At 47.3% G+C, this 27,817-nt stretch overlaps 1 protein-coding gene across 1 annotated transcript; it reads right to left on the bottom strand.

Annotated features, from left to right (window-relative positions):
• Positions 1-7,844: 7,844 nt before the first annotated feature.
• On the bottom strand, positions 7,845-27,447 carry LOC308092172 (zinc finger homeobox protein 3-like; the record flags this gene model as incomplete). The annotated part of the gene is made up of 11 exons (XM_080438023.1): positions 7,845-11,024; positions 11,473-12,144; positions 13,406-18,096; positions 18,355-18,538; positions 20,437-20,547; positions 21,419-21,555; positions 22,231-22,338; positions 23,541-23,754; positions 25,081-25,622; positions 25,740-27,114; positions 27,253-27,447. The coding sequence occupies 11 exons, from the start codon at positions 27,445-27,447 to the stop codon at positions 10,908-10,910; spliced, it is 8,346 nt and encodes a 2,781-aa protein (XP_080294149.1). The 3' UTR covers positions 7,845-10,907.
• Between the last annotated feature and the right edge of the window lie 370 nt (positions 27,448-27,817).

Raw genomic sequence — 27,817 nt, 5'->3', positions numbered from 1 at the left:
AGCAGCAACAGCAGTGAGAATGAAAGGTAAAGAAAAATAAGAATACAAATACAATAAAATACAATACTCCTGGCCCTGTGTTGGATCTCTGAACGAGTGAAAATATGTACATCCATCACTACACATCTGTTGGCAGTGAATATATGATTGAATATGTACAGTCATCAACAACGAGTAGACGGGTGGATATGTGTGTGTGCGTGCGTGCGTGCGTGCGTGCGTGCGTGCGTGCGTGCGTGCGTGCGTGTGCGAGCGTGCGTGCGCATTCAACAGAGAGTATATGGATGAATATAAGTACAGTCTCTCAACAGTTATCCTTAACAGGCATCTATCAGATTTCAGCAGTGTACATAGTAGTCCATGGTCAAGTTTGCAAGAGACCATGAGGATTAAAGCAAATAAGGTCTTGGTTCTATAGGTCACAGAGTTGTATAGTTTTTAGGGTGGGCTTTGGTATCAATGCCTGTTCTTTGTTGTTATGTCTGTTTGTACAAGACCAAGGACCACAATGGAAGTCTCCAACATAATGTTCAAATAAATCAGTCTATCAATCAACCAACCATGACTCAGAGACCATGTAGGAGTCAGTAGTCAAAGGGAAGTATAGCAGACAGTGCATGTCTGACAGTTCTCACTTGGTGGTCAGGGTTGTTTATGGCATTGGTTCTCAAAGTGGGGTCTGGGGACCCCCAGGGGTCCTTGAGGGAGTTCCAGGGGGTCCCCAGCTAAATGATAGATAGTTAGGAAGTAACCAAACGGACCCTTACGGGTCCGTTTGGTTCCATTTGTACACTCTCAGAGTAAATTAACATACATTTTACAATATGAATTGGGGTCCCAGAGATAGAAATGCCATTAAATGGGGGTCCGTAGCCAAATGCATGTTAAACTGGGGGTCCTTGAAATGTAAATGGTTGAGAATCACTGCTAGAGCTGTAAAACTCCTCTCTTATGGGGGGTCCCTTGCACATCTTTTCAAATGGGGGTCCGCGGACTAATAAGTGTCAATTTGGGGGTCCTTGACATGAAAAGGTTTGAGAACCACTGGTTTATGGAGCCTGGTAGCTACTGGCACAAAGTGACCGTCCAAGTTTCATTTTGGCGTGACGAGGGAGGATGAGTCTGTGGTTCAACATGCCCCTCATCCAGGACCCTATACCCTCAGAGAGGGGTTCTCCAAGATGGCGTCCTGCTGCCTCCCCATCCTCTCCTCCGCCACCACCTCCAGATTGTTCAGTTCATCTCGAACAGGACACACTTCAATTTACCTAAATGCTTAGACCACACATTAAGATCAACACGCACGCACGCACGCACGCACGCACACACGCACGCACGCACACGCATACACACACACTGGCATGTGTGAAAGGACTATATGTTGGCTAGATTATTCAGTGTTCATATTCCTGGAAGAAAGAGGTTGTTCAAACACTCAGCTGTTGGTTTAATGCATCACTGCAGGGCTTGTTTTTGGAGAGGGAAAGCTGTGAACAGAAAAAGATGGAAAAGAGGGCAAAAGGGGGTGAGAGAGAGAGAGAGAGAGAGAGACTATTAGAGAGCAGAAGCGAGTGGTTAAAGAAGAGGAGAGAATGTGTAAAATGGAGCAGACACAAAATAAAGGGTTTGAGAGGGACCACAAGAAATCCCCCATGGATTCATTCAGTGGAAGTGTGGTGAGAGGAAGAGGGGAAATGCTGTAGGAGTGTGAAGGTTTAAGGAAAGTGGATAATAGAGTGCAGATAATGGAGGGCTGAAAAGAGAGCAAGTTCCCCCCACTCCATGCATAAATTACACACACCATTTACATATTCATTATGTGTTGTGTACTAATGAGAATATTTGCTTAATAGCTCCACCACCACTGGCAGATTTTTGTTTGATAAAGGAGATTTAGAAGGGGAAAAGGGAGGGCGGTGGGGGGTAACAAAATAAAAACAGGAGACTAAAGGGGTCATAAAAAAAACTGAGTAAGCTTGATTGCATTCTATTGATTTTATTGACGATCAGATCAATTTGCAGCATGTTGTACTGTGTGTGCTTGAGCAAGCTCATACTGCGTGAAGCTCTCACAGATGTGGGTTTAAGACACAGAGGGATTTGGGGTTGTGGGGGGTCTAGTAACGGTTAATTAAAACAACACAAGCTTTCTCCAAACTCAGAGCTCTCTCTCTCTCTCTCTCTCTCTCTCTCTCTCTCTCTCTCTCTCTCTCTCTCTCTCTCTCTCTCTCTCTCTCTCTCTCTCTCTCTCTCTTCTTGTCTCTGTGGAATAAGTAACTGCAGAACAGCGGTAATTACCTACAGTGCAATCACACTGTACAGAGCATTCCTTCAGGTGCCAACAACATCTCCCAAATGACAAGGAAGACGCTGACATTTCTGTCCCTGAAATTCCAAGGCGTGCAAAAGTTATGGAGAAACATGTCGATACACAACACTACAAACGTCATGAGGCGAGGTAAAGAATGAGAACAGAGACAGCAAGAGAGAGAGAGAGAGAGAGAGAGAGAGAGAGAGAAAAAGAGATGGATATGTAAAGACAGGGGGAAGGGCGATAGAGGGATGAGCTGCAAATGAGAGCGATGGCGGTGGCAGGTTGGCACGGTGCCATCCAGTCAGCACTTGAGCGGGGGCGGGTATGGGCATGGGCGAAGGGGTGAGGAGGATAAGAATGGAGGAGGAACCGAGGCAGACGTCCATACCGCTGCCCGGGTGCCACCTTGGCACAGACGCAATCATGGGTGGAGAGGATAGGAGAGCGGGCAGAGGATGTGGGGGATACAGAAAACAGACAGAAGATTATAGCGGAGCATAGAAGAGAGCAAAGATGCCAGCGGGCAGAGGATGACTCAGAAGAAGACTCATGGAGGATGATGATGGCGATGATGAAGAAGGCGGACATCAAACTGTTGGTCGCACATCCGATGATGACCGCTGATCGATCGATCGTAACATATGTATTGCCAGCGGAGAAACCTTCGATGTGGTCCCTGGTCCATCTGTCCCCGTCCTCTCTCTCTCTGTATGCCAGCCGCCGCCGCGTGCCAGTCAGCCAGCGGGCGCCATGCCAACCTGCCGTCGTGGGTGGCATAGCTGGAGCAGTTGAGGCGGTCTGCGGAGACACGCCAACACAAGGCGACTCACCTCGGAGGATTTGTTGCTAATCACCATTTGTTTGCCCGGACAAAGCCGACGTGAGGTGCCCGGGCAACGGTTGCCAGCGATCCTGCGATGGCATCTTTTCAGAGGCGGCAAGGGCACAGGAAGAAAGATGGCACACTGCCAAGCCAACATAACGCTAACACTAGCATCCAGATGCCTCCATACGGCGAGCAGAAGATTTCAGATGCCTTCGGTGTTTTTCGGCGATGGCGTGCCCTCAAGGGAGAGACTCAGAGACAGGGATGGCACCATGCCAAGCACAAACTAACAAGCAATCCCAGGCGCCAACAGATGTTGTACAAGAGCTTACTAAGTGCGGACACAAAAGCACAAAACTGTAGCAGAAGGTTGGAACCTGAGCCATGAATGCAACTGTGGAGGAAGTAAAGGGACCAGGAACTATTTCCTTGTGTGCCAACTCTGCTCAGTGCCAACTGCCGTGCACCAGGGCAAGGGAGGGAATCTGCTGCCCGCTAAACCCACCAAGACCAGGGATTGTACCATTCTGTTCAGGAGAGGACTAGAAGGAGGAGGACGAAAAAAAGGAATAAGGAGAGGACAGAAAAAGAGGAGAAAGAGAAAGTGGAAATGGGGAATGTAATGCTTAATGAGGAAGACTGGGATACAGCGTGCAAGGATGATGAAGTACCGTCTCCATGTATGCACACACCTGGGATGCTCTTAAAGGGACATCCCCCTCACACACTGCTGCCTGCGTTAAAGGGAGGGATGCGTTGGCATCATCTCGAGGGGTGTCAGACTGGGTTTCCCTCCTGCCAGTCAAGGAAGTCTGCAGCAGCCATCAGGGGCGGGCAACTGTCTGGGCATCTCATCTTGCGGCTAATTAACAGCCACACACTAATTCCAACAGCCGATCATAATTAGTGATTTAATCGCTCGTCAACGCTTCTCTCCCCCCTTAAATCGGCGTCTCCTGTTTGGACGGGCGCGGATAAGCTGAGGAACGCCGAATCCCCCCCCCCCCCCCTCCCTTACCCTCCCCCCTCCTCTTCGTCCTTCTCTCCTTCATCCTTGGCTCCAGACTCCAGTGGGATCTTAATTAAAGCCTGGGCTTCATTATGCAAATGGAGTACAATAAATGACAGGAAAGGTGGCGCTGGACCCAGACTGGAACGCGTGCAGCGGTGGGAGGGGAGAGAGCTGGGAAAGTGGAAATGGGAAAGTTACGTGGAAGGTTGCCAATACCTATCTGCCGTATACATATAAGATCACCATGTGCTGTTGCAATGATGTTGTCATCACAGCTGGGAGCCCCGCGGCATGCCAGCCAACACGTGCCACATGTTGGTTGTGGGAACCAACACTGTTTGCTGTGTGGCGCTCCCCACCTCTGCTCTGTTGTGATTATACACCACTGGATAAAACCTCTGTGTGGATAAGCATTTTCTCCTCTCTCACATGAGGAGAATTCATAAGGGAACGGTGACAATGAACTCCGTTAATATCATCAGTTGAGAGCGTTGTCGTGGAGACAGAGTGAGATACTAGAGATAGGGAAACAGACAGACGCAGCGGCAGCGAGCGTGGCAGCTAATATCATCTCAGTTTAATCATCGCACAGGATCACGGGGTTCATGCAAATTCATTTGCATATCATTAAATGGAGAGAGGTTATTTGGTGCGGGCAGCCAAAATGGGATTGGATGAAAGGGGGGGGGGGTAGCAAATGGAGGGGGCTCGTTATTAAACAGCAATGTTTTATAGTCTGCCAGCCGATTCATTTAATTTGGGCGTAATTAAAATGTGTCAGACTCAATCAATCATTCCAACTGGGATCCTATCAATGTTTCACTCTGGATAGGAACACTAATCAATGTATATATGACTGCATATTCTCCAATAACAACCTAAGTGCTTCAGTCCACCATGAACTTGACCCTTTCACTCTGTTTGTTTTTTTTTGTTTTCTTTTCTAGGTGCTTTGTCAAAAACATCCACTCTAATTTCCGTACACAGCATAAGACACATCAAGTGTCCCAGACAGGTGGCGATACCTTCCTGCATCAGTCAATAAGGGGATGGCTCACTTTGTGTTTTTGACCTCAGTAGTGAGCTTTCTGACTCTCTCTCTCTCTCTCTCTCTGTGTCTGTGTGTGTGTGTTCGTGTGTTCGTGTGTGTGTGTGTGTTCGTGTGTTCGTGTGTGTGTGTGTGTGTTGCATAAGTGATGTAATTAGACTGCCCTTTCACATGCAGATCAGTTTGACAACATGACAATCACTCCAGCACAGAGAGCACACAAATACAAGCGTGTGCACATGCGCACTCCACGCGCACAAACACCCACACTGCACGGCATACACGCTTATACTGCCGTGACCAACCCCCCTATTGCGGGGAGTCTGTTGTCTGTGGGCAGAGAGTGTAAAGATTAACATAATCCTGCTAATAAGTGTGAGTAATATTCACACAGTGACGCGTGGCGTAGACACTGTCCTGCTGATGCGTATTTGTATCTCATTATAGATGTAAAGCACTTATGTGGGGAGGGGGGCGGGTTGTAAGCCGGTGTGAACGGGGGATGGGGCCCACAAAAAAAAGGCTCCAAAAATCATAAAGTGTAAAGAGACACCAGAGAACATAAAAACCACACTATCTTTATGGTGTCATTACTTTCATCTTTTGAGAGGTATGCATATACAGCACAGAGACAATGCACAGGACAAATGACTAAAGCAGTAACAGGCACTTCATAAATGGGATGTTGGAGCGAGGTGCAGGATGTTATTTCTGATGCTATGGGGGTGGGGGGGGGGAAACAAAGACAATTTCACAGATGCTTCTGTTCATATACAGTAGAGGGAGAGAGTCAGTTTATGCTGCAGAACCCAGGAATTATAAATAGAGTGTATTTGGTGCTTGCAGGCTAGCTCCATCGCATGATTGATTAGGATGGTGTGACGACCATTAAAAAGTCATTTAAAAGATGGATAGGGACCACATCTCCAAATAAAAACCACTTTATACCTGATGAAGTGCTGAACAAACTCTCCTTCAAAGACATTTACTGATTACTCCCAGTGTGAGAGTGAGCATGTGGTGTAATGTGTGTGTAGCACCATGTGTATAGCTCTGCATCTGCTGCTGAAGATACCGAGGCAATCACTGGGACGCAATCGGTCAACATCTGATGATATGCTCCGACATGTTTAGAACAAAAATTAGAGGAGAAAAAAACAAAAACATTGTGGAGATGAAAAGGAGTGTCAACTAATTCATTTGGACAGTGGTGTAACTTATCTGTGCACGCCCGTGTAGGCAGATATAGGCACATATGCTAAACGGCAAACGCACCCTCGCACTCAACACAAAAAAATAAACACACATATATACACACACAATACGCATGCTGATTGAAATGCATCTGATAGCAGAGGCTCGACTGAAGTCTTATCCAGTGGAGCAGAGCTGTGTGTCTGGGCACGTGGACGTATTTCGGCACTGTCTCTTTAACTCAGGACTCCACCACAGCAGTACGCTTTGGGATTCATGCATAAACATGAGCTGGCCTTTCAGCTCTCTCCTCACATAACCAATCTAAATCTAAATGAGCCCCCCACTACAGATACACCAGCAGGCAATGACATTACACCCTCCCAGCCCCCCGCCCAACCCCCCACTCTACCCCTCTACCCCCAGCGTCACATATACACCAGCAGGCAATAATTTCACGCCATCCCTCAAGCCCCCCCAAAGCCCCCTCCCTTTCTCCACCCCCCCTGTACCCCCTTTTGCCGCAAACCCCACCAGCTGCAGAGCACTCATTTGATTAAGGGTGGGAGGATGGGGAGAAGGAGAAATAGTGGGGGATCACTTTATCAGGATGACTTTCTAAGATGGCTATCATCAGCCGCAGGACTATCTTGAGCCCTCTTCTCTGCATTTACTCGGCTATTGTTCTGGACGCATATCTGCCCGACCACTCGCAGCATCCCCGCTCCCAAGCACTTGTGTTTCCTCTGTTGTCACACCTCTCTGCGATGGTTAACTTAATGCCTCGCTGCTATAGGGGAAGGACTAACAGATCTGAGGCTGTGCATTGCATCCCCATCCATGCTGGTACAAGTTGTTTCTCTCTTTAGGAAGTTGTCACACATCCGCCGCAGAGCCAGTGGAAAGTTTTGCACAAACCCTTGACAAAATAATAAAAGAACCTGGTCTACCAGCCTAGTCTCGTGTTCTCTGAGATGTTTCATATGAAAATGTATCTCTGTGTCCTAAATGTGCTGTAGTGTGCAATTTTCCTCCCCTCTCTCCTCTGAGTCGTAAAACACATTATCATCATCAGCAGCAGTGGCAGCAGGAGCAGCAGTGTAATTCATCCAAGGTCGTTAATATTCATCATATCATTTAGTCACAAAGGAAACTCATCTGGCTGAATGTCACAAATGTAATTAATGAAGTGACCCTAGAGGTCACGGCTCCATTCACCAAACGCCTTACACACACACCGTTGCACATCACAAGACTCAGAATACCAGACACACACACACACAGCCGCATAACATATAACCTGAAACGCAGACATAATACGGATGCACCCTACATAGCGCAACACTCACAAAATGGCTTCTCTCGGTAAGAACCAAAGAGATGAGACCAGAGCGTGCACCAAAGCAGACTTTATTTAGCTCAGTGGAGAACAGGAGAGGGAAGAGAAACACACACTGCTGAGAGAAGTGGGGGGAGGTTGGGAGAGAATATAGACACACTAGACCACTGGAGCAGGACATAGGGACAGGTGCACATCACAGGTATCTTTTTGGTCATCACTATGGCAACAACATCTCCAGAAAGAAAAATGAAACAGAATAGTTTTTTTTTCTTTTTCTTTTTTTACCTACAGTAAAGGATAACAGAGTCCCTTCACCACAAAGGACCCAATATGTACATCTTACAGTCACTAAGATCAGAGAATATGAGAACTGAACTTTGTGGTTGTTATTTAAGTAATCTGTATACAAAAAAACTGCCGTGTTGTATTTGGAATGCACATTTCTGTACAGAAGAAAGCTCATTGGTATTGTAGTAAACATTGGTTAGTTTAAGAGCAAGAATCATGACAGAGTTAGTCAGTTAAACATCCTTTGGAAGGTTGGCTCTGATGTCAGTCTGTGAGGTCAGCGAGTCCTAGAGGACAAGAGACACTGCAACAAATTTGCAAAGACTGACACCATACCATTGTTAGGGTTAGGGCTGAACTCCTTCAAATGGCTATACAGTATCTTTGTAGGCGTTAAGTGTCTCAAGTTTGTTTCTCTGAAACCTAGAAGAATGGATCTTGAACAGGGAGAAAACACGTGGGTATTATGAAAGTGTTCAAGGCGTTTGCTCGTCTCCTCGGAAAAGCGCAAGTAATGGGATACTGAAGAAAAAAAAAACACATATTTGACAGAATTGAGCCCCAAAATATCAGGTTTGTTTTTCACCAGAATAACAGAAGAGCAGTTATCAACAGCGTCACAGGTATCATCATTACAGTTTGTAGTCATTAAAGCCTAGTGGTAAAGCGATCGGAGCATGCATCTCTCTACAGTATCGTTAGAAACTACAGTACATTAGCAGCAAACTGGACATCCTTAAGGGCTGAAGTTCGACACTATGGTAAAAAAAACAAAGAGAAAAACAAATAAACTGCAACATTGCTCAAAGAGAAGTAAAACTTTTTAACCGCTATATTACAGACTGCCATGGCTCTAGGTTGGGGTTTTGGTTACAGTCTCCAGTGTGCTTATTGAGAGGCAGAAAACAGTAGCTTAGATATAGGGACTCTTTCCTTCTTTTTAAAAACAGCAATACATCGTCAAGTAAACAGTAGCGCTTTTCCTTGTAGGTCATACAGTTAAAGTATTATCACGTCTTTGGATTTTTGTCTTAAAGCATTAATTATTGTTTAGCTATTATTGTTATATTATCATTATTACAGTTAGGGATAGGGACTGGTTGCAAATGAAAAAGAGGGGGAATAAAGAGGAGGAAAAGCAGAGGAGAAGAAGGGAGACAGATAAGGGCAAATAACTTAGTGTACAAAAATAACATTGATAACATCCAAAGTTTTTTTTTTCCTTGCGCAGTGGCTCCCCATCTGTCAGTAGAAGAGGAAGCCATGTCTCAAACATCCAATGAAGTCTTGAGTCAACCATACGAAAGCTAAATACTGTACATTTACCCCTCACACTATTAAACACTTTAGTTTCAATAAGGTTCATGTGACAATCTATAACTCAGAGGTGAAAAGCTCAGATCTTTGAAGTACAGAGGTGTTTTTCTAGATATCTTTTTTTTAATACTTAGTCGTGCCTCTTCTGTTTAAAAAGAAAACAGAAACAGAAATCTAGTGTCATGAGCACATTTGAAACAGAACCGGGTTGAGCTATTGACCTGAGCATAGAAAGCATTACATTAAATCACATAACATTGGTAAGCCATTGGTATATTCAAACAGGGCGGAAAGGCAGTTAAGTCACCTTACCTAAACATATCATATCAAAGCTGTCATAATCTTCCCATAATCATGACACTATTATATAGAAGCAAGACAGTTTTTTTTTTCTTGTTTTTTTTTCATCTCCATAAGATTTATATTAAGAAACTATTACTAAACACACACAATGTAGGTTTTGTAAGTTTGGTTAAGGTTTTCATATACAGTATAATGGTTGAGTGCTATAAAAATAGTTTGTCCCATTGGGGACAAACTGGCCTTTGCTTTCTGTGCTATTTGGGTTGTTATCCACTAAAGGAACATACAAGGTGTACATGTACAACAGAAGACTCATCATTGGCTTGTGAGGGTGGAGCTGCCATCTGCCAGCACCATAACCAGTCCATTGGTACTCGGCTTCGCTGCAGGTCTCACCCTTTTTTTCACCGTATACAGACGTCAGCTCTGCAGTTTGTTATTGAAAAAACAAAAACAAACTCAAAAACATGTTGAAACTAAATCCACAGACATGTAAAATTTTGGTTACGAGCTTTGGAATCTGAGTCAGTCTTTACAAAAGCTCTTGGTGAATACATTATGTCCATTTCAAGGATATTATTCTGGTTTCTTTTTTTCCCTCCTTCCTCCGTTAACTGTTTTGTTTGTTCACTTTTTTAAATTATTTTTTCCCCCCCGTTCTTCAAGTTTTTTCTTTTGGAGTTCACTATTTACACTAAAATCTCTTTGACAAATTTCTTTTTCCAGCCTGGAAGAAGCTGGGACTACATGCTACACACAGCTAGCAGACTAGCACTGTCTGTTTTGGAGGGCCCATGGTGGAGTCTGTCATGCAGACTGAGAGGTAGACTGCAGGTCTAGCTGGGCAGTGAGGTCACACACTTGGAGAATGCTCTTTGGACTCTGTGGCATCCGGTTGGTTTTTAATAATCAAGGTGAAGTTTGGTTCTCGTAGGGTTTGTTGTTGTGTCTGACTGGTCAGGGGATGAGGAGCTCCGGGCAGACAAAGGGGGAAGGACAGCCCCCGGGAAAGATAAAAAGGAAAGCATGGTGGAAAGCTGCAGGGTTGACAGGATGTAGGGTTTGGTCTCTCCATCTTTTTTGGTTGAGAGAGCTTCTCTTTGGGCCACCGTGGGTCTGCATCTTTGGGGTGTTCAGGTTACAGGTTTGGCAGCAAAGTGGACAGGGTATATAAGTTACAGAGGGAGGCATTAGGGAGGGTTCTGGGGGGGGTGTAGGGGGCATGGTGAAAGGAAGCACTGGGGACCAGAATGGTCTGCCTCTCTAAGCTCTGTCTCTCTCCCCTGCCCCGGCGGTCAGCTCGGCCTGTTCCCTTTCCGCGGAGTCGGTGCTCAGGCTCCTGGCCCGCTTCTCCTTGGCCCTGGCATTCTGGAACCACACCTGCAAAAGAGAGGTTTGCATTAAAAAGAATATGAAGTCATACTTCATGAAAGGGCATTAATCCATTAAGACCGGGAACGCATCTGTGTCATTTTAAGATTTATTTGGCTATTCTAAAATAGCAGGACTACAAGCTTGTAGATCTGCTATTTTTGAAAAATCTTGAAAATGTGTGCAAATCTTTGAACATGTACTTTTTAAAGCATACATTTGTAACTCAAATCTTTGCTTCTGGGGGTCCCTGGAACAAAATATTTTACAAATGTTTGCTTTAAAAATATATATATTCAAAGATTTGCACACATTTTCACGATTTTTCAAAAATAGCAGATCTGCTATTTTTGAATAGCCAAAGAAATCTAAAATGACAGATGCGTTTCTGGATTGAATGGGTTAATAAACAACATAATCTTGACTATAAGAAGCAGGATTTGAATGAAACCATTACCTGCACTACTCGGTGGGGGAGTCCCAGATCCTGGCCCAGGCCCTCACACTCGTGCCTGTTGGGCGTGCGGTGGTTCCTATAGAAGTCTCTGAGCTGGAGGATCTGGAAGTGGCTCATCTGTGTCCGCTGGCGCTGTTGCTGCTGCTGCTGGAGACTCCTCTGAGCTTGCGTCTCGCCCCAGTCAAAGCTGGGACCCCCAGAGCCCTCGGGACTTAGGGTCCCTTGGTCTGTCATGCTGGAGGCCTCATCACACGGATACTCGTCATCCTCTTCATCAAACTCGTCTTCCTCCTCGGGGTTGTTCAGGTCGACGACCGAAGAGTCAGAGGACATAGGCGGCTTCATAGATAGCCCTTTGTTGCCGATAACAAAGCCGTGGTTTGGAATGGGGTGGGAGGGGACAGAAGGTCCCGGCCTGTCCATGAGAGAGGACATAGCTATGCTCCCCATCTGACCGGGGGACCCATTACTCATTGACAAATTGTAGCCCGCTCTTTCAGCCTCTGCCCAGTGGCGGGATCTCATGTGGGCATCCAGGGCGCTTTTCACTTTGAAGAGAGCTCTGCAGAATGGACAGCGGAGGTGGTTCAGGCCCAAGCTGAAGCTGGTTCCCAGCCCCGCCGACCGGAACTGTCCCTTCCTCTCTCTGGCTCGCGTGTTCTGAAACCAGACCTGTGGAAGCAGAAACAGTGTTTATATACTGTGTGTGCGTGTGAATAATATATGTATACGAAAGCAGTGGTTCTCAACCTGTGGGTTGACCCAGGGGGGTCCCCAAATGAATTTGAGGGGGTCCCCAGATGACAGTAAAGTCAAACTATACAATATGCCCATAGATGGGCATATTGTATAGTATAGTAAACAAACTATACTTTAGTTTGACGATCTACAAGCTCACAACGCCTCGTGTCGCGAGGCGTTGTGAGCTTGTAGATCGTCTATTTTACAATTTCAAGTGCTTGTCAGGGGGGTCCCCAGTTCAAATATGATTCTTTTGGGGAGGGTCGCAGCCTGAAAAGGTTGAGAACCACAGTACTAGAGGTTCGGGGCCGCTACACGGCCTTTACATCTAGGTCGCACTGCCGATCCGACCAATATGTCTGAGTCATAGTGTCGGGGGCTTTATCAGAGCTGTATCTGTCTGTCTATCTACCTGTCCCTTTAATGCCTATATATGGAGATCTCTGTATTCTTTTGTCCCTGTGCCTTTTATACCCATGTATGGACATTCCTGTCATTAGTATATATCCGTACCCTGTATATTGGCATGCCCATCTATGGGCATATTGGTCAGATCGGCGGTTCTGGACAACCGCAAATCCGAACGATATGCGCGCACCGAGTTTGAAGTCGGTCAGTCCCATACACGCACATATGTATGTATGTATGTATGTATGTATGTATGTATGTATGTATGTATATATATATATATATATATATATATATATATATATGTATGTATGTATGTATGTATATATATATATATATATACACACTGTATATATGTATGTATGGTATATCTCAATATATATTTTTTTTTCATAAATGAATGCCCTTATTTATACTTCATCGTATGAAAGTGGCGTGCAAAAGTGCTGTGCAAAAGTAATGAAAATAGCCACTCTACAAGCTCACAACGTGTCGTGATGTGACGTGTTGTGAGCGTGTAGAATAATTTTTCACTATTTTGGAAAAAGCTTGATATAAAAAAAGAATCCTATAATCAGATGCACAAAATAGGGAGGCCATGTTGAAAGTTGTAAAGGCTATCTGTGTTTTTATAAATATTTAACCAATGAACACAGGTTCTTTTTCCTTCTTCTTTTTTTTACTGAAAACTAATGATTTTGGACGTACAAGGTTTCCACCCAACAGTGACGCCATATTAAAGAAAGTCAGGCTAATCTTATTCTGTTGAATTGGTGTGAGGTACCTGCACCACACGTCTCTTGAGGCCCACGTCCCGAGCGATGCCTTCCAGGACTCCTCTGGTGGGGTTCGAGTCCGAACTGTAGCGCTGGTACAGCACCTCCAACTGCTCTGGGGTGATGGTGGTCCTCTGCCGCTTATCCCTCCTCTGGTCCTCCTCAGACTCCCTCCCGCCCCCTAGGCCATCGCAGCTGACCTCTGACACAACTTTTGAGCTCGGCTTCATGGAGGACATTGAGGTTTGAGACAGGCTGGTGAGAGTGCTGCCGGTGTGTTCGGAGAGCGTGTTCTTGAGGTGCATGTTGTTCATGTGTGGGATCATGGCGTGAGCAGGGTTGCCGTGTATTTGGGGCATGGCACCTGAGAGCAGCTGGCTGGCTATCAGGGAGTGGTTGGGGTGGAGCATCATGTAAGGCATGTGCCGGTCGGTGAAACCAGGGTGGAGGAGTTGGACCTGGGACTGGGCTGCCAGAAGGTGCCTGGTCTGATGGTCCTGCCACAGCTGGAATGAAGGCAGCGACATGGGGCAGAGGGAACACTGGAACTGGGCCTTGGCTTGTGATAGGGGCTGGTTCTGTGGTTGGGTGTCAGCGGATATGGCTGGCATCGCATCAGGCTTCCGAGGGGAGCTTGTTTCTGACTCTGGGACTGCGGGGAGGGCTGGCTTTCCTAGTAGTGCTGGACTGGAAGGAGGGTTGTGCGAGTCTTCAGGGTTGGACTGAGATTTAGACAGGGTGGTATTAAGTGTTTTTGGAGAAGAATAGCCACTGGACTGGGATCTCCCTGTGGATATTTCTGGCTGAGATTGAGGCTCAGGCTGCAGCTCAGACTGTGTTGAGGAAAGTATCTGCGTAGCGTCACTTTCCTTCCTCTGACTCTGGACTTCTGTAGTGCCGTTTTGGATCTGAGTGGTGGCCTGGCTCCTTTCAGTTTGAACTGAAGTTGTATCATCAACTTGCTTCTTCTTACTAATGGAGGTTGGCTCATTTTTCACCGGGGTGTTTTCCCTCGCAGGAGGGGAATCCAGAGCGACGGGTGAGTCAGGGTGGGTGTAATACTCATAGGTCAGATCCATGGAGTTTTCATTCTGATGTTCTCCTTGCCTTTCATCACCACAGTCGTCATCGTCATTCTTAGAACAGCCACCTCTCTGTCTATGAGTGTTTTCCACCGGGGTCTTCCCTTCTGCCCCATCCTCTGTCCCTCTGTCTTGATGTTTGCGGGCTCTCTGTCTGGCATTCTGGAACCACACGACGATGATCCTGTTGGGGAGGGACAGCAGAGCAGACAGCCTGTCATATTCTTCCTCTCTGGGATAGGGCGTGGCCTCAAACACCCTCTGAAGAGTGTCCAGCTGTTGCTCAGTGAAGCGGGTACGAGAGGAGCGACGGCCTCTGTGGGGCTCGCCCCTGTGGGGGTCTAGTATCTGGGGCTGTGGGGAGTGGCTGGCAGGGAGCCCCGGGGACGCTGACAATGGAAAATCTACCAAAGACTGGGTTTGTATCACTTCCTCCTTGGACTCCTCTAGCGCTATAGTGGGTGGGTTATTAAAGTTGTAGGGGGAGTCCTTATCTCTCTGCCTTTCCTTAAATAGGGTGTTGCGGAACCAGTGTTTGATGACTTTATGAGGCAACGCGGAGAGGGCAGACATCTTGATGACCTCTTCGTCACTGGGAAGAGTGTTGATGTCGAAGTGATCCCTCAGAACGCCCAGCTGCTCCTCTGAGATGCGAGTCCGTGCTCTCTTATTCTGCTGCTGCTCTGGCAGTGCTGGGCTGGCTTGGGGTTGTTGTCCCAGCAGCGCAGGGCTCATCTGCGACGGCTGACCGAGTAATGTAGAATTGAGCTGAGGAGGTTGCCCTAGCAATGCCGGGTTAATCTGCGGCTGTTGCCCTAGCAACACTGGGCTGAGCTGGGATTGGTAGAGTTTGGCAAGGTCAGAGGTCATACCAGTATCCAACCAGGACTGGGACTGAAGAGCCAAAGACTGCATCATAACAGGCGAGAGGAGAGACAATTCCATAGGGAAGGGGAGAGGGGGTAGGGGAAGTTGGGGTAAGGATAGAGGAAGCATGGGCATTTTGGGTAAGGAGAGAGGTATGGTTTTAGCCTGGGGTGTGGCTTGAGAGCTGACTGGAGGAGCCCTTGCTTCCTCCTGTTGTGGAGATATTTGTGGTTGGAAAGGAGATGAAGGAGGGGAAGGTACATGCACTGATGCCGGTACGTCTGTAGCGGCGGCACAAGGATTAGGCATGGGATCTGAAGCTGTGGGTACAGGAGAAGGTGGTTGGGGTTTAACTAACTCTGGTAGAGCTTCTGGTTCTGGGGTCGGGGCTGGTGCCGTTTCAGGGGTGGCAATAGCTGAAGTCTCCGTAGACGTGGGCTGCGCAAGTGGGTACTGCCGGTCGTATTCCTTCCTGTACTCCCTGGAAAACCTCTCCAGCATATTGGTGGGAAACAGCAGCCTGTGGATATACTCTTGGTGGCTTTTCAGCACCAGGGCATCTGAAAACAGCTTACCACAATCTGTACACTTTTCTCCCTCACCACAACATTCTGCCTTTGCTGGCTTGTCTTGTTTGTCATACCTTTTCCCCTCTTGCAATCTATCCCCCACTCCATTACCTGCTTCTCCCTGTCCAGTCTCCTCTTTGCACTCGACCTTTCCATTCTGTTGTTCCCTAAGGTCGTCTCTCTTCTCATCCAAGCAGACCTCCATCTCTTTAATGTCAGTGTTCTCTTGTCCCTCTGGTGCAGCATGGAATGCTATCTTTAGCTGGTGTCTTTGTCTGCTCTGTATATACTGCAGGGCCAGCTCATAGCCATAGGTCTGCAGCAAGGCCCGGACAGGCTCCCCATTCACAGCAGCATAGGGCACTCTGGGAGGGAGGAACTCAGGTCCAAGATTACTAGGGGAAGAGGAAACGTTTGGTTTGGCTTCCTCCTGCTGCTTCTCAATTTTCACAGGAGAAATGGTGATTTCTTTCTTCTCCTCATGTCGACTGGATGTGGTGGGTTCTGCCTCTGCCTGGTTAATGGAAGCACTACTGCCACCCACTTCATCCTTCAGCACACACTGCACCTGATCATATGGTTGGGTTAGATCTGAGGTACTTGTTTTCTGTGCTTGATCCTCCTCTAGCTGAAGTTTGGGCTCATACATAGCCTCGCTCTTAAGCTGCTCTATCAAGGTGTAGTTGGCGGGGTCTGACTGGTTAAATTCTAGGCTCTTCAGAGTTAAATCTGGGTGAAGTTGCACATCTCCAGAGAGGTAAAAAGGTAAAAGTAGCTGCTGCTGCAGAGATAGCAGGTTATCTGCTGCTAGAGGGAAGTGTTGCTGCAGGAAGCTCTCTGGTCCTAAAGAAAGGTGCTGTAGCAGTGCTGGGTTGAAGAACTGGGACTGGAGTAGCGCTGTGTGCTGCTGTATTTGGGCCTGTGCCTGGGCTTGGGCCTGGGCTAACTGCTGCTGTTGCAGTAGCATTAGCTGGTTCCTGGAAGCTAGCATCTCTGCAACTCTCTTCTTAGCCTGGTAGCTCTCAGTCTGTCCAGGGCGGGTGAGCTGTGGCGGGGAGGGGCTTATCAGATCTTGCCTCTTTGCTAAAAGCAGACCCTTGGAGGCCTCCTCTCTGGTGGTAACAGCCTGAGCTGGAGCAGTGGAGCCTGGGGATGGAGCCGCTGAGCCAGAAGCTGGGTTCTGTGGTGCCGTGTTCTGCGCAGCACGGGCTCTGGTCTGGTGGAGAACAGAACGAAGGTGGATGTCAAGGGTGGAGCTCTGACTGTAGCCCACTCCACACAGTCGGCAGCGGAACGGCCTAGGGTCTGGGCCCCGGGGAGCCTCAGGGGTAGCGAGGCTCCCCGGGCCAGAGTCCTGCAGGGCCCGTCTGGCCCGGTGCAGGTGGGAGACTGAGTTAAAGTGGACCAGGAGAATGGTCTTCTGCGTGAAGGATTCAGAACATACGGTGCATTTGTAGGGCCGGGATGGATCCAGATAGCGGTCCATGCTGGGGTTGAAGCTCCTTTTCACATGAGCACTGGGGCCTGACTCGCTGTCCTCCTGCTGCTCTTTCTCCGTCTCCACTATATCCTCCGCTACTCCATCAACCTCAGCAGCGATTTCGCTCTCATCAATCTTCCCTTCCTGTCTCTGTTCCTCCTTTCCCTCCATTCCCAGGGCTTCATTCTCCATCTCTTCATCCTCGCCGTCACCTGCTTCTTGACCCACCTGAGGTGACAAGCTAATCTCTTGCTGAACCAAGCAGCTTGCACTCTGTGCTGCTTGCGTTTGAGCAGCATGGGGCGGCATGAGGAGTGTGTGCTGCATGCCGTTTGTGTTGTCCAGCTGTGAGTGTGTGTTCTGCATGTGCCTCTGCAGGGCCTCCTGGCTGCGGCAGCGCCTGGAGCAGAGGGGGCACTCTGTCGCCGCCCTCATGGCGTGGTACTGCCAGTGCAGCTGCAGCTTCTCCTGAGTGGGGAATGCCAGGCTGCACCTGCTGCAACGGAACCGGTAACCATGGCGATCGGAGGGGGGAGGCGGATCGCTGGGCGGGGAGTTGGGCGGGGAGGGGGGCGGAAGCTGCGTGGGGGACTGGGGAGCGGGTCTGCTGTTGGAAGGGTGAGCGGTGCTGTCTTCCAGGGGTGGGGTGAGCAAAGCTGTGACATCTTTGGGTGCGGCTTCATCTTCCTCAGTGTTCTCCACTGCAAAAAAAAACAACACACAAACACACAAAACACAAAAAATGTATTTGTAAAATGCACAGCATTGCCTCAATGCTCAGCACTGAGCCAATTCTAGTATTAAGATCAAATTAATATAATGTTTGTATTTGGAGTGGTTAGACATTGCCGTTTGGTTTTTATCACTACCGAATCAAAAGGATGAAGAAGAGCCTTTGTTTTAAAAGAAACACCTCCATCATGAACATACAGTAATAACATGGGTTCTAAAACACCAACCGTTGTCTTTTGGGGAGTCAACCGCGGTGGCGGGGGAATCTGCTGCGGGGGAGTCATTTGTATTTATGTTATTCAAACGGGAGCTGTTTTTTTGGGAGCGGTTTGAGTGAGAGTCGTTCTCAGTCTGTTGTTCGGTCTCCAGAGGAGGCTCTGGCTGGTCCATGGACGCATTGGACGGTGTCACCTGGGAAAGAATCAAAAGTGATGGTCCGTCAGTTTGCGTCTTTCCCCGACCGTGTCTGCAAATTAGGCTCGACGCTGCTTCCCTTGCAGGGACTGAAACATTATTGAATGCTACCCCTCTTTTCTTACCCCAACATTATGAATAAAATATGTTCAATTGTATAATGGAAAATAGCAAGGTGTATAAATATAACAGGGGAGTGTGTGTGTTCCCTGTCCCAATATCATAAAACATTTAACTGTCTGAATATCTAAGTGTGCGGTTACATCTTAAACCTCTGTGTGCTGCACTGCATGCAGCAAAGCACATATATTTTGTAAGAACTGGATGTGGTGGGGATATGCGTGGTCTGCCCTTCAGCTCCAACGACACCCTCTGACATGGCCCGAGGGTTTAATAAAACTTTACTGAGCTGAATAATGAATTTATTTAAAATCGTTCTTCATATAGAGCACCCCCCCACACCCACATCTCTGTCCCTGCAGCTCCAACACAGAGAGAAAATAGTATATCTGCGTGAGCAGCTAGCTAGCCTAAGGAAAGGACAGAACAGCCAAAGATGAGATTTACATGACAAGAGTGTTCTCCGCATAACAGCTTCATAAGACACACACACACACACACACACACACACACACACACACGCACACAGACACACACACACACACACAGTCATTGCAGAGAAAACTGAAGGTCAGGCTTAATCTAGAGAGCGTAATTGGAAAGCAAGGTACATAATGGCCATCATCACCTCAGTCTGAATTAATGAACCTCAATTACTATCAGAGAGAGTGAGAGAGGGAGGGAGATGAGGGTGGTGGAGGTGGTGGTGGGGAGGGGGGTAAAGGGCGTAGGATATGAAAGAGGGGGAGAGGAGAGGGTGAGAGAGAGAGAGAGAGAGAGAGAGAGAGAGAGGGAGGAAGTGAGGGGCAATGAACAAAATAAAAAGAGAGAAACCGCTTCGGAGAGAGGATGGGAGGGGCAACGCATTGAGAGAAATTGAGAGAGAGAGCGAGAGAGATTGGGAGACACAGGAAAGAAGGGAGGGGTATGAACAAAAACACTGGAGAGAGAGGAAGAGAGAGAGGCAGGGAAAGAGACTGCAGCAAACGGAAGGATAGGAGTAACGGGGTGGGTGAGAGGCAGGGAGGGAAGGAGGGGCAACAGAGGGGGAGAAAGGGTGAAAAGCAGGCAGTGAAGTGGAGGCAGAGAGAGGGAGAGACAAAGACCACTTAGCATACGGGGGCCAGGGAGATGGAGGACGGTGATGTGGATAGATGACCAGTCTTTGTTAGCTGGAGAGACACAGTAAAAAGCACTGGGGCCCCCCCTCTTTTAGCTTGACTGCACTTCTGGTAATAGAGGGCTACTTAAACATGCATTATAGAAGCACTGGCTTTTTCCCCTCAGTCAGTCAGTCAGTCAGTCAGTCAGTCAAGCCCCTCTCCGTCTCTCTCTCTCTCTCTCTCTCTCTCTCGCTCTTCCATTCTGAAAGATGTACACACACATACACAGCATGCACGGCTGCATCGAAGATGATAGCGGGAGCTACTTAAACATGCATTAAAAAAGCACAGCCTTTCTCTCTGGTGCCTTCTTAATGGAATTGTCTCCCTACATTTCACTGCCCCCCCCCCAACACACACACACACACACACACACACGCTTTGGCTGCTCATTTTCTCCCGTTTTCTGACCAAGGTACGCAGGATGAGTACACAGTAAAATCCTCAGTGTCTATCCATTTGTAACTCTGAGAGTGTACAAATGCACCAATAGTCCATTTGTTAACATTTTGTACACTTGCCGAGTCAAAGTACACTGAGGATTTTACTGTGTACACAAGCAAGCGTATTCGCATTCGTTTGTATTGTGCACACAGACATGCAAGCGCTTACCACGCCGATGAGCTTGTCCACGCAGTCCTGGGCCACACTGTGCAGGTGCGTAAGATGTCTTTTCAGGTGTGGGTATGGGAGTTTGACCTGGCACAAAGGGCACTGGACAGTCTAAAACAAGACAATGTGGTTAGGAAGACGTTTAACCACATGAACCCTAGTGTCGTCCCAATACAGGGGTGAACATTTGGTGAAAATAGCAGATCTACAGCACAAGCTCACAATACGTCACGTTATTTTCACCCAAGATATTTGGTGTAGATGGAAAAGCGTGGGGGCCTAGTATAGACCACTGGGGCACACCAGTAAAGGGTTACTTTACTGGTGTAAATATACTATAAACTATAGGGCTTAAGTGGTTAAAGCGGCACTATGTTACTTTTTTTCATGAAATATAATTTTGTCCAATCTGTATGGTAGAGTATGTTAATACAATATAACTCATACAATTGGGGGGGTTGTATTTGTCTCTCTGCTCTTCTGTTGAGAGACATTTAGATCGTGTCAAAGGTCATGTCTCACCTAGACACAGGATCTGACACGAATTTTGGCCTGAAGGTCAAAATTAAATGTATCCCCTGAGCAAGCAGGCAGGCCTCTATTAGCTCAATGGTAAAAATGTCAGCACTTGCGTAGGAAACAGGGTTCAAATCCGGGGTAGAAGAGGGAAGTAACAGTGCATAGTGCAGCTTTAACTATGAGGGGAGATGAACAGGAGGCAGTCAAAGGATTCATCTATATGCAGGCTTTGCCGTTTCGGATTAGTCCTCCCCCGTATTATTTGTGCCACTATTTCTGTATTTCTCACATTGTACTGGAAGCAAATAATCAAATTTGTGCAGTAACCCTTGTGCTCGTCTTTTTAATGTCTCTGTTTCGATGTAATGTTCTGCACTGGTGCCGACGTGAATTTAATAGTATATCGGCGTCACCATAAATCACTTTGGAACCCACTTTTAAGTTAAAATACTGTCACGTTCACCTGCTGGTTCTCAGTTTGCTGGTGTATTCTAGGGCGTTTAGGTGAGAGGGGGTTTTCTATTTCCTCAAACCCAGAGGATGGACGCTTGACTGGAGGAAGCAAGTCTCTCTTCTCCCTTTCATCGCCAAGGGTTTCATCTTCAAGGGGGAAAAAAACATATAAGGCGTAAATAGGTGTAAATATATATATATATATATATATATATATATATATATATATATATATATATATATATATATATATATATATAACATTTTGCTTAAAGGTAGGGTAAGTGATATTTTTGGGTTAAAACAAAAAGTATTTTGTTAAAAGGTTAAAGCACTATATTCTGATAGTAATCATTGCTATAGACTGTTTGTTCAGTAACAGGAGTCTCCCCGTCTCTCCAGCTCTTTAATAAACAGAAAATATATTTTCCGGTAGGTGTCAAAATCTCAGCCAATCAGGAGAAAGTACCCATTTTTAAGCTTCATTTTTATAGTGTTCCAGTTCCAATTTTGCCTGCTCATTTCTTAGTGTCATCACTTCCAATTTCACTTGTTTAATCTATATCCTGATTGAGTTCTCTATCCTGATTGGATAAAATTGGAAATGAAACGAAAAATTTCTGTTTTATAAAGAGTTGGAGAGACAAGGGGACTCCTTTTACTGAACGAACACTCTATAGCAATGAGTACTATCAGAATATAGAGCTATTTAACACTTATTTTAACCAAAGAAAATCACTAACCCTACCTTTAATTTGAAATAATGTCAGTATTTTAAAATGTAATATGATTGAATGGTTTTAGAGGTAGATGCAACCCAACCTATTTCTTTAGGAATCTGCTTCACCCCCAGGTTCCATGTGTCTTTGGTTTGGTCCAGAGGTCCAGTGGGGGTCTCACTGCAAGGTTCCATGTCCTCACTCAACTCTCCTGGGGACGGGGGGGAAGACAAATAATCGTATTAACTCGCATATGTGGTTGTACATATGTCCTTGCCAGGTCTCTGGCTAATGGCAGTTTATATGACCCTCTCGACAGTACCACTGAATAAAGACCAATGTCTTTGAAGCACACTCCACTCCCCTCGCTTTGCCTCCGTACCCTATTGATCAGGAATTGATTCTTCATTAGATTCCCTTCAGAGGTGGAGTGGAGTTAATACAGACTTAGAGCACATCAGTTCACCCCGATAGGGATAGGTCTTAACCCACTCAATCCGGGGACACATCTCTGTCATTTAGATTTCTTTGGCTATTCAAAAATAGCATAAAAATAAGCTTGTAGATCTGCAATTTTTTTTTTCATCGTGAAAATGTGTGCAAATCTTTGAATGTATATATATTTTTAAAGCAAACATTTTTAACTAAAATCTTTGCTTCTGGGGATTCTACAAATGTCTTCTAAATAATAATCAGTGGATCTCAAACCTTTTCATGTCAAGGACCCCCAAAATGAGATGATTTGGCCGTGGACCCCCATCTCAAAATATGTTGTTCCAGGGACCCCCCAGAAGCAAAGATTTGAGTTTAGATATGTTTAAAAATATATATTCAAAGATTTGCATGAATTTTCAAGATAAAAAAAAAATAGCAGATCTACAAGCTCATAGCGCGGCACTCGGTGCCGCACTATTAGCTTGTATATCTGCTATTTTTGAATAGCCCAAAGTATAAAACTAATGGTTAAAGTGGTACACAGATGCGTTCCCGGTTTGAATGGGTTAATCCACACAGAGAGGAGACACCAGATAGACCTCATTCGCAAACAAAGTGCTGAGACTATTAATCTCTGTGGTTAAACTGGCATGCGAGTCCAAAGCATGGCAGTCCCTTACATCTATCTTCCACTGTTTTCTTTGGTGACCAGCTGACCCCATCCTCTCTGTATCGAAGGGATTCTATTGGTCCATTGATTAGCAGGTGCTAGTTAGCTGTTGTCGGGGGTGATTGGGGATGTAACAAGGACGTGTATCGACTAATCAATTTACCTGATCAATATCTGACCAGCAGCCATTATTCATTTTCTTTTCATGTTGTTCCTCTGTCCTGTCTCTGATGTGAGCAAACACAGGCACACACACTCTCTCTATCTATCTCCTGCCCACATACACAATTCATACAGAGCTGTCATACCAGTGACATCGTCAGGGCTTTTCCTGATGGTAAAAATGGCTGCCAGCTCCTCTCCTCCCATTGGCTGCAGCTGTAGCAGGCCCTCCCTCTGTTGGTGAGTCGGTGTTTGACTGTGTTTCAGAAGTTGGAGTTTGGACAAGGACGAATGGTTACAAAGTAGACAGTGGAACATCCACGAGCCTCCGTCAACCTCACCATCATACTGCTGCAGGAACTAAAAACACACAGAGAGAGAAATAATGCAAAACATAATTAGAATATGTTGCTTCACTATGAGTCTGTAAAATGGTTTATTGTTCTTAAACACACCACCATGAGAGGGGGTTTTCTGGTTTGCTTTAACTGACAATGGAGAGACAATAAAGTGTGGACAGGCAGGAAGGATGATATGCAACACATGTCCTGAGACAGGAATTAAACCCAGGATGTTTGCGGATATGTGGTCTGCACACTGACTTGTTTGAGCCACGTAGAGACTGATTTAAAGGGCCATACCAGCTGTCTGGCATGTTTAGCCAACTGACTAAAAGACTCAAGGTATACTTGACTTCACTGCCGACCAAGTATACCACAGTTGGTTTGATTTGATTCCAGTCATTTCAGTAAAGTATGAAAATCAACTTAAAGAGATTTGAAAACTTGCTTGAGATAGGTAATCCAACATAGTAAACTTCATGGTACCTTTATTGTTGTGTTTTAAGGTATTTTATGTGGAGCAATTCGAAAATAGCCCCTTGAGACTTACAAATAAAATGGAAACATCCATGTGACATGATGCTTTGTCAGCTTGTGGAGCTGCTATTTTTGCATTAAAAAGATTTTTTTTATTTTTTTAAAGCTGACATTTTTGAAAGATTTTGAAAATTTGACCAAAATAAAGAAACCAGGGCTAACCAATGGTTAAATGCATAATGATGTTTAGCCAACACTGACTCAATTATTCAAGTAAGTCCAGTAATGTTTTAATGATGAAGGAGAAAAGCTATTAACAGGGAATAAATGTACAATATGTGGCCATAGCTGCGTACAGACAATGATGAGTATTGACGGCGGTATGGTCCTATAAGACAGTGGTTCTTAAACTGTGGGTCGGGACCCCCAGGGGGGTCCCAAAATTATTTGAGGGGGGGGGGGGGGGGTCCCCAGATGATTTGCTTCATGTGCAACACTCAACAGTATACATACAGTGTAAGTGTATACACATTTCTAAAGTGACTTAAAGGAGTAGTTCATCCACAAAAATTACTTATTTTCTATCAATTAAACACTTTCTTTTTAAATAAAACCACTTCTGCGTCAAAAGTAAACATACTATAAGAAATGGTCAAATATTACCTAAGAAAGAGGCAAACATTTTCACAATATTTATCTGCGGAACCAAGTCAAACAAAATGTAATGCTTGTTTGTCAGGGTGGGGGGTCCCCGGTTCAAATCAGATTATTTTGGGGGGTCATGGCCTGAAAAGGTTAAGAACCCCTGCTATAAGACACATTTAATTGAGTGTATCTGAACATGTATTTTGTTTGTGTGTGTACTGACTCTGTAGACCCTGACGCTGGCCTCGTGGTGCGAGCTGACGGAGTGTCCCCGAAGCTTCTCCAGACTGCCGGTCACGTAGTCACACAGGCCGCACCGCAGCTGGACCGGGTTGCCCTTGGCAAGGAGGGCAGCCCCCTCCGGACCCCTGTCCGCTCCGCCCTCCTGGAGGTGAGCGGCGAGCTGGTACCGGGTGCGGTGCCTGTCCGTCTGGCAGTGCAGGGAGAAGTTAGCCCTCAGCGGGGTGGTGTACCCGCACAGCCGGCAGTGGCAGCCCCCGGCGACCAGGGAGCACCACTCGGACTGGGGCAGGGAGCGAGGGGCGTTCAGGTGCTGCTCCACGGACTCCAGGCCGTCACAGGAAAAGCTAGAGCACACCAGGCACTGGAACACACCTTGGGAGAGCGGTGTGGTGGGGGACAGGGGAGGGGCGGGAGGGGGTGAGGGGGAGGGGGACGGCGAGGGAGTGAGCGCGGACCCGAGGGTGACCGGCTGCTCTGGGACTTGTTGACTGGTCAGCCGCATGGTCAAGGACAACTCGCCACCTTAAAACATAGACACACAGAGAAAACGTAACAAAAAAAGATTCCGATTTTTATTAAACTATCTTCTTCAGTTCAATTATATGAAATCACGGCATAAATGACATAATGATTCCTCACCTGTGTTTTGCAGAGTCCTGCAGTGGGACAGATAGTAGCCTCTCTGGAGCCGCAGCATGTTGTGTGTGTGTTTCTCACTGGTGGTGTGTATGCGCAGGTTGCGAGCGATGCTGGTCTCGTAGTCGCACACGTCGCACCGCCACCGTTTGCCGTGGGAGTGCGTGTGTGCGGGCTGCGCGATCTTGCCGGCGGGCTGGACGGTGACGGGCGTGTGCGCGGGGAGCGCGAGCTTGTACGGCAGCTCGTCCGCCATGTGACCGTTGGACGAGCCTCCGTTGAGGGCGGTGTGGGAGGCGTGCACCTGGCCGTTGGAGAGTCCCCCGCTCTGCACATTGTTCAGATGTTTGTCCGACTGCATGTGTATGCTGAGGTTGCCTTTCGATGAGGTAGCGTAGTCACACACCTCGCAGCGGTAGGGCTTGTAACCACAGGCGTAGGTCTCACCGCGGGCCAGGCGAGGGTGAGGCTTCCCCGAGCTGCAGTACCCACACACGCCTCGTGTGGCGCCGCCGCACACACACTTCCCCCCGGAGTTGCCGCACACACACTGGCCAGCCGTCTCGGGGTGTTTCTCCTTCATGTGGACTTGCAGTGTATGCTGGGACTTGTAGTGCCAGTTGCACTTGGGACATTTGAGCGTCTTGCAGGAGTTGCGTGAGTGCATTATGGTCATGTGGCTAGTCAGGGAATTGGGAGAGAGGTCTTGGTTGAGGTTTTTAAGGACAGCTTCCGCGTCTTCTCCCCCATCTTTGTCTCTCTCGTCATCCTCCTCTTTCTCTACCTGGCTGTCATTTGGTTCTGGAGCTTTGGCACCAACTCCATTAGCAATGGAAGTGTGAGGAACCCCTAACGACCCATCATCCTCAGCGGGCGTGTCGTCAGACTCTGTGCCCGCCAGGGGGAATGCCAGGGCAAACTGCTGGGACTTAAAGCTCTGAGGAAACCCAGAAATCCAGCCCTGATCTCCCCTAATGTCTTTTACCTCTGTCTCGCTCAGCGGGGCGGAGGAGGAGGAGGAAGGACAAGTGAAGTGCTTTGGAGAGGTGGAGAGAAGAAGGGAGGGCTTTGGAGAGGTGGAAGGAGAAGGGGAGGGCTTTGGAGAGGCGGTTGTTTTGCTGTCGGGTGTGCCGCTGGCCATTGCAGTGCTGGAAGAAGAGCTGTGCTGGCTCTGTTGAGGTAATAAAGAACATTTGGATTTGGTTTGGCTTTGGTTTGAGATGGCCTCCTCCTCTTCCTCCTCTCCGTCTCCGCTGCCGAGGGCTGCTGGGAGGCCCCCGGCGAACGACTCCTCTCCCACGCCTGCATACGCCTCCTGTTCTTTCTGCTCTTGCCCTAAAGGGTATCCGTCCCTGTCGTCGTCTTCCCTCTGCTCCTCCTGACACCCTACATTCCCCTGTAAATGTCCGCCTGCTCCTTCTTTCCCCTCTCTCCGCCGCTGCAGGGTCTCTTCTCTGGCCTGGAACCCCTCTGCCCCCTCCCCCTCCTCCTCCTCCTCCTCCTCCTCCTCCTCCACCTCTTCCTCCCCCCAATGAGGAGGAGTCTGGGTCAGGGGCTCTTTGGCAGGGGCCGAGGCTGAGGTACGAGAAGACAACCCCTGCTCAGGAATGACCGCCGGGGTCAGGAGAGGAAGAGATAAAGCCTGGGGGCCGAGGTCAGCATCTCTCTCCTCTCCGACCCCTCCCTCCCCTCCGCCCTCACCGCTGTCCATACCACGGGCTACACCAGCCACTCATCACCACCCCACCTGTATGACAGAGAGACAGAGAGAGAGAGAGAGAGACAGAGAGAGAGAGAGAGAGAGAGAAAGAGAGCAAAAAAAGAGAGAGAAAAAGAAAAAAGAAAATAAACAATGGAGAAAGAGAGAAAAAAATATGCACATGTGAGTTCAGGTAAATAATATTGCATAACACTGGAGGCCATTGATTAGGGTCCCTGGGTAGCATCTGTTCAATACAGCCTTCACAGTGTGCAACACAGAGCCCGGTTACTCAGGGGTTAGCGTTAGCCCTTAATGGGAAAATCAATAGCATGAGCGCTAAACTAGGTAGAGGAATGCGGGTAAAGGCTACACGGGAGGT

The sequence above is a fragment of the Gymnoscopelus braueri genome (assembly GCF_963280865.1).
Source record: "Gymnoscopelus braueri genome assembly, chromosome: 9".
Classification (NCBI taxonomy): Eukaryota; Metazoa; Chordata; class Actinopteri; order Myctophiformes; family Myctophidae; genus Gymnoscopelus; species Gymnoscopelus braueri.
This window is presented reverse-complemented; position numbering and strand designations above follow the sequence as displayed.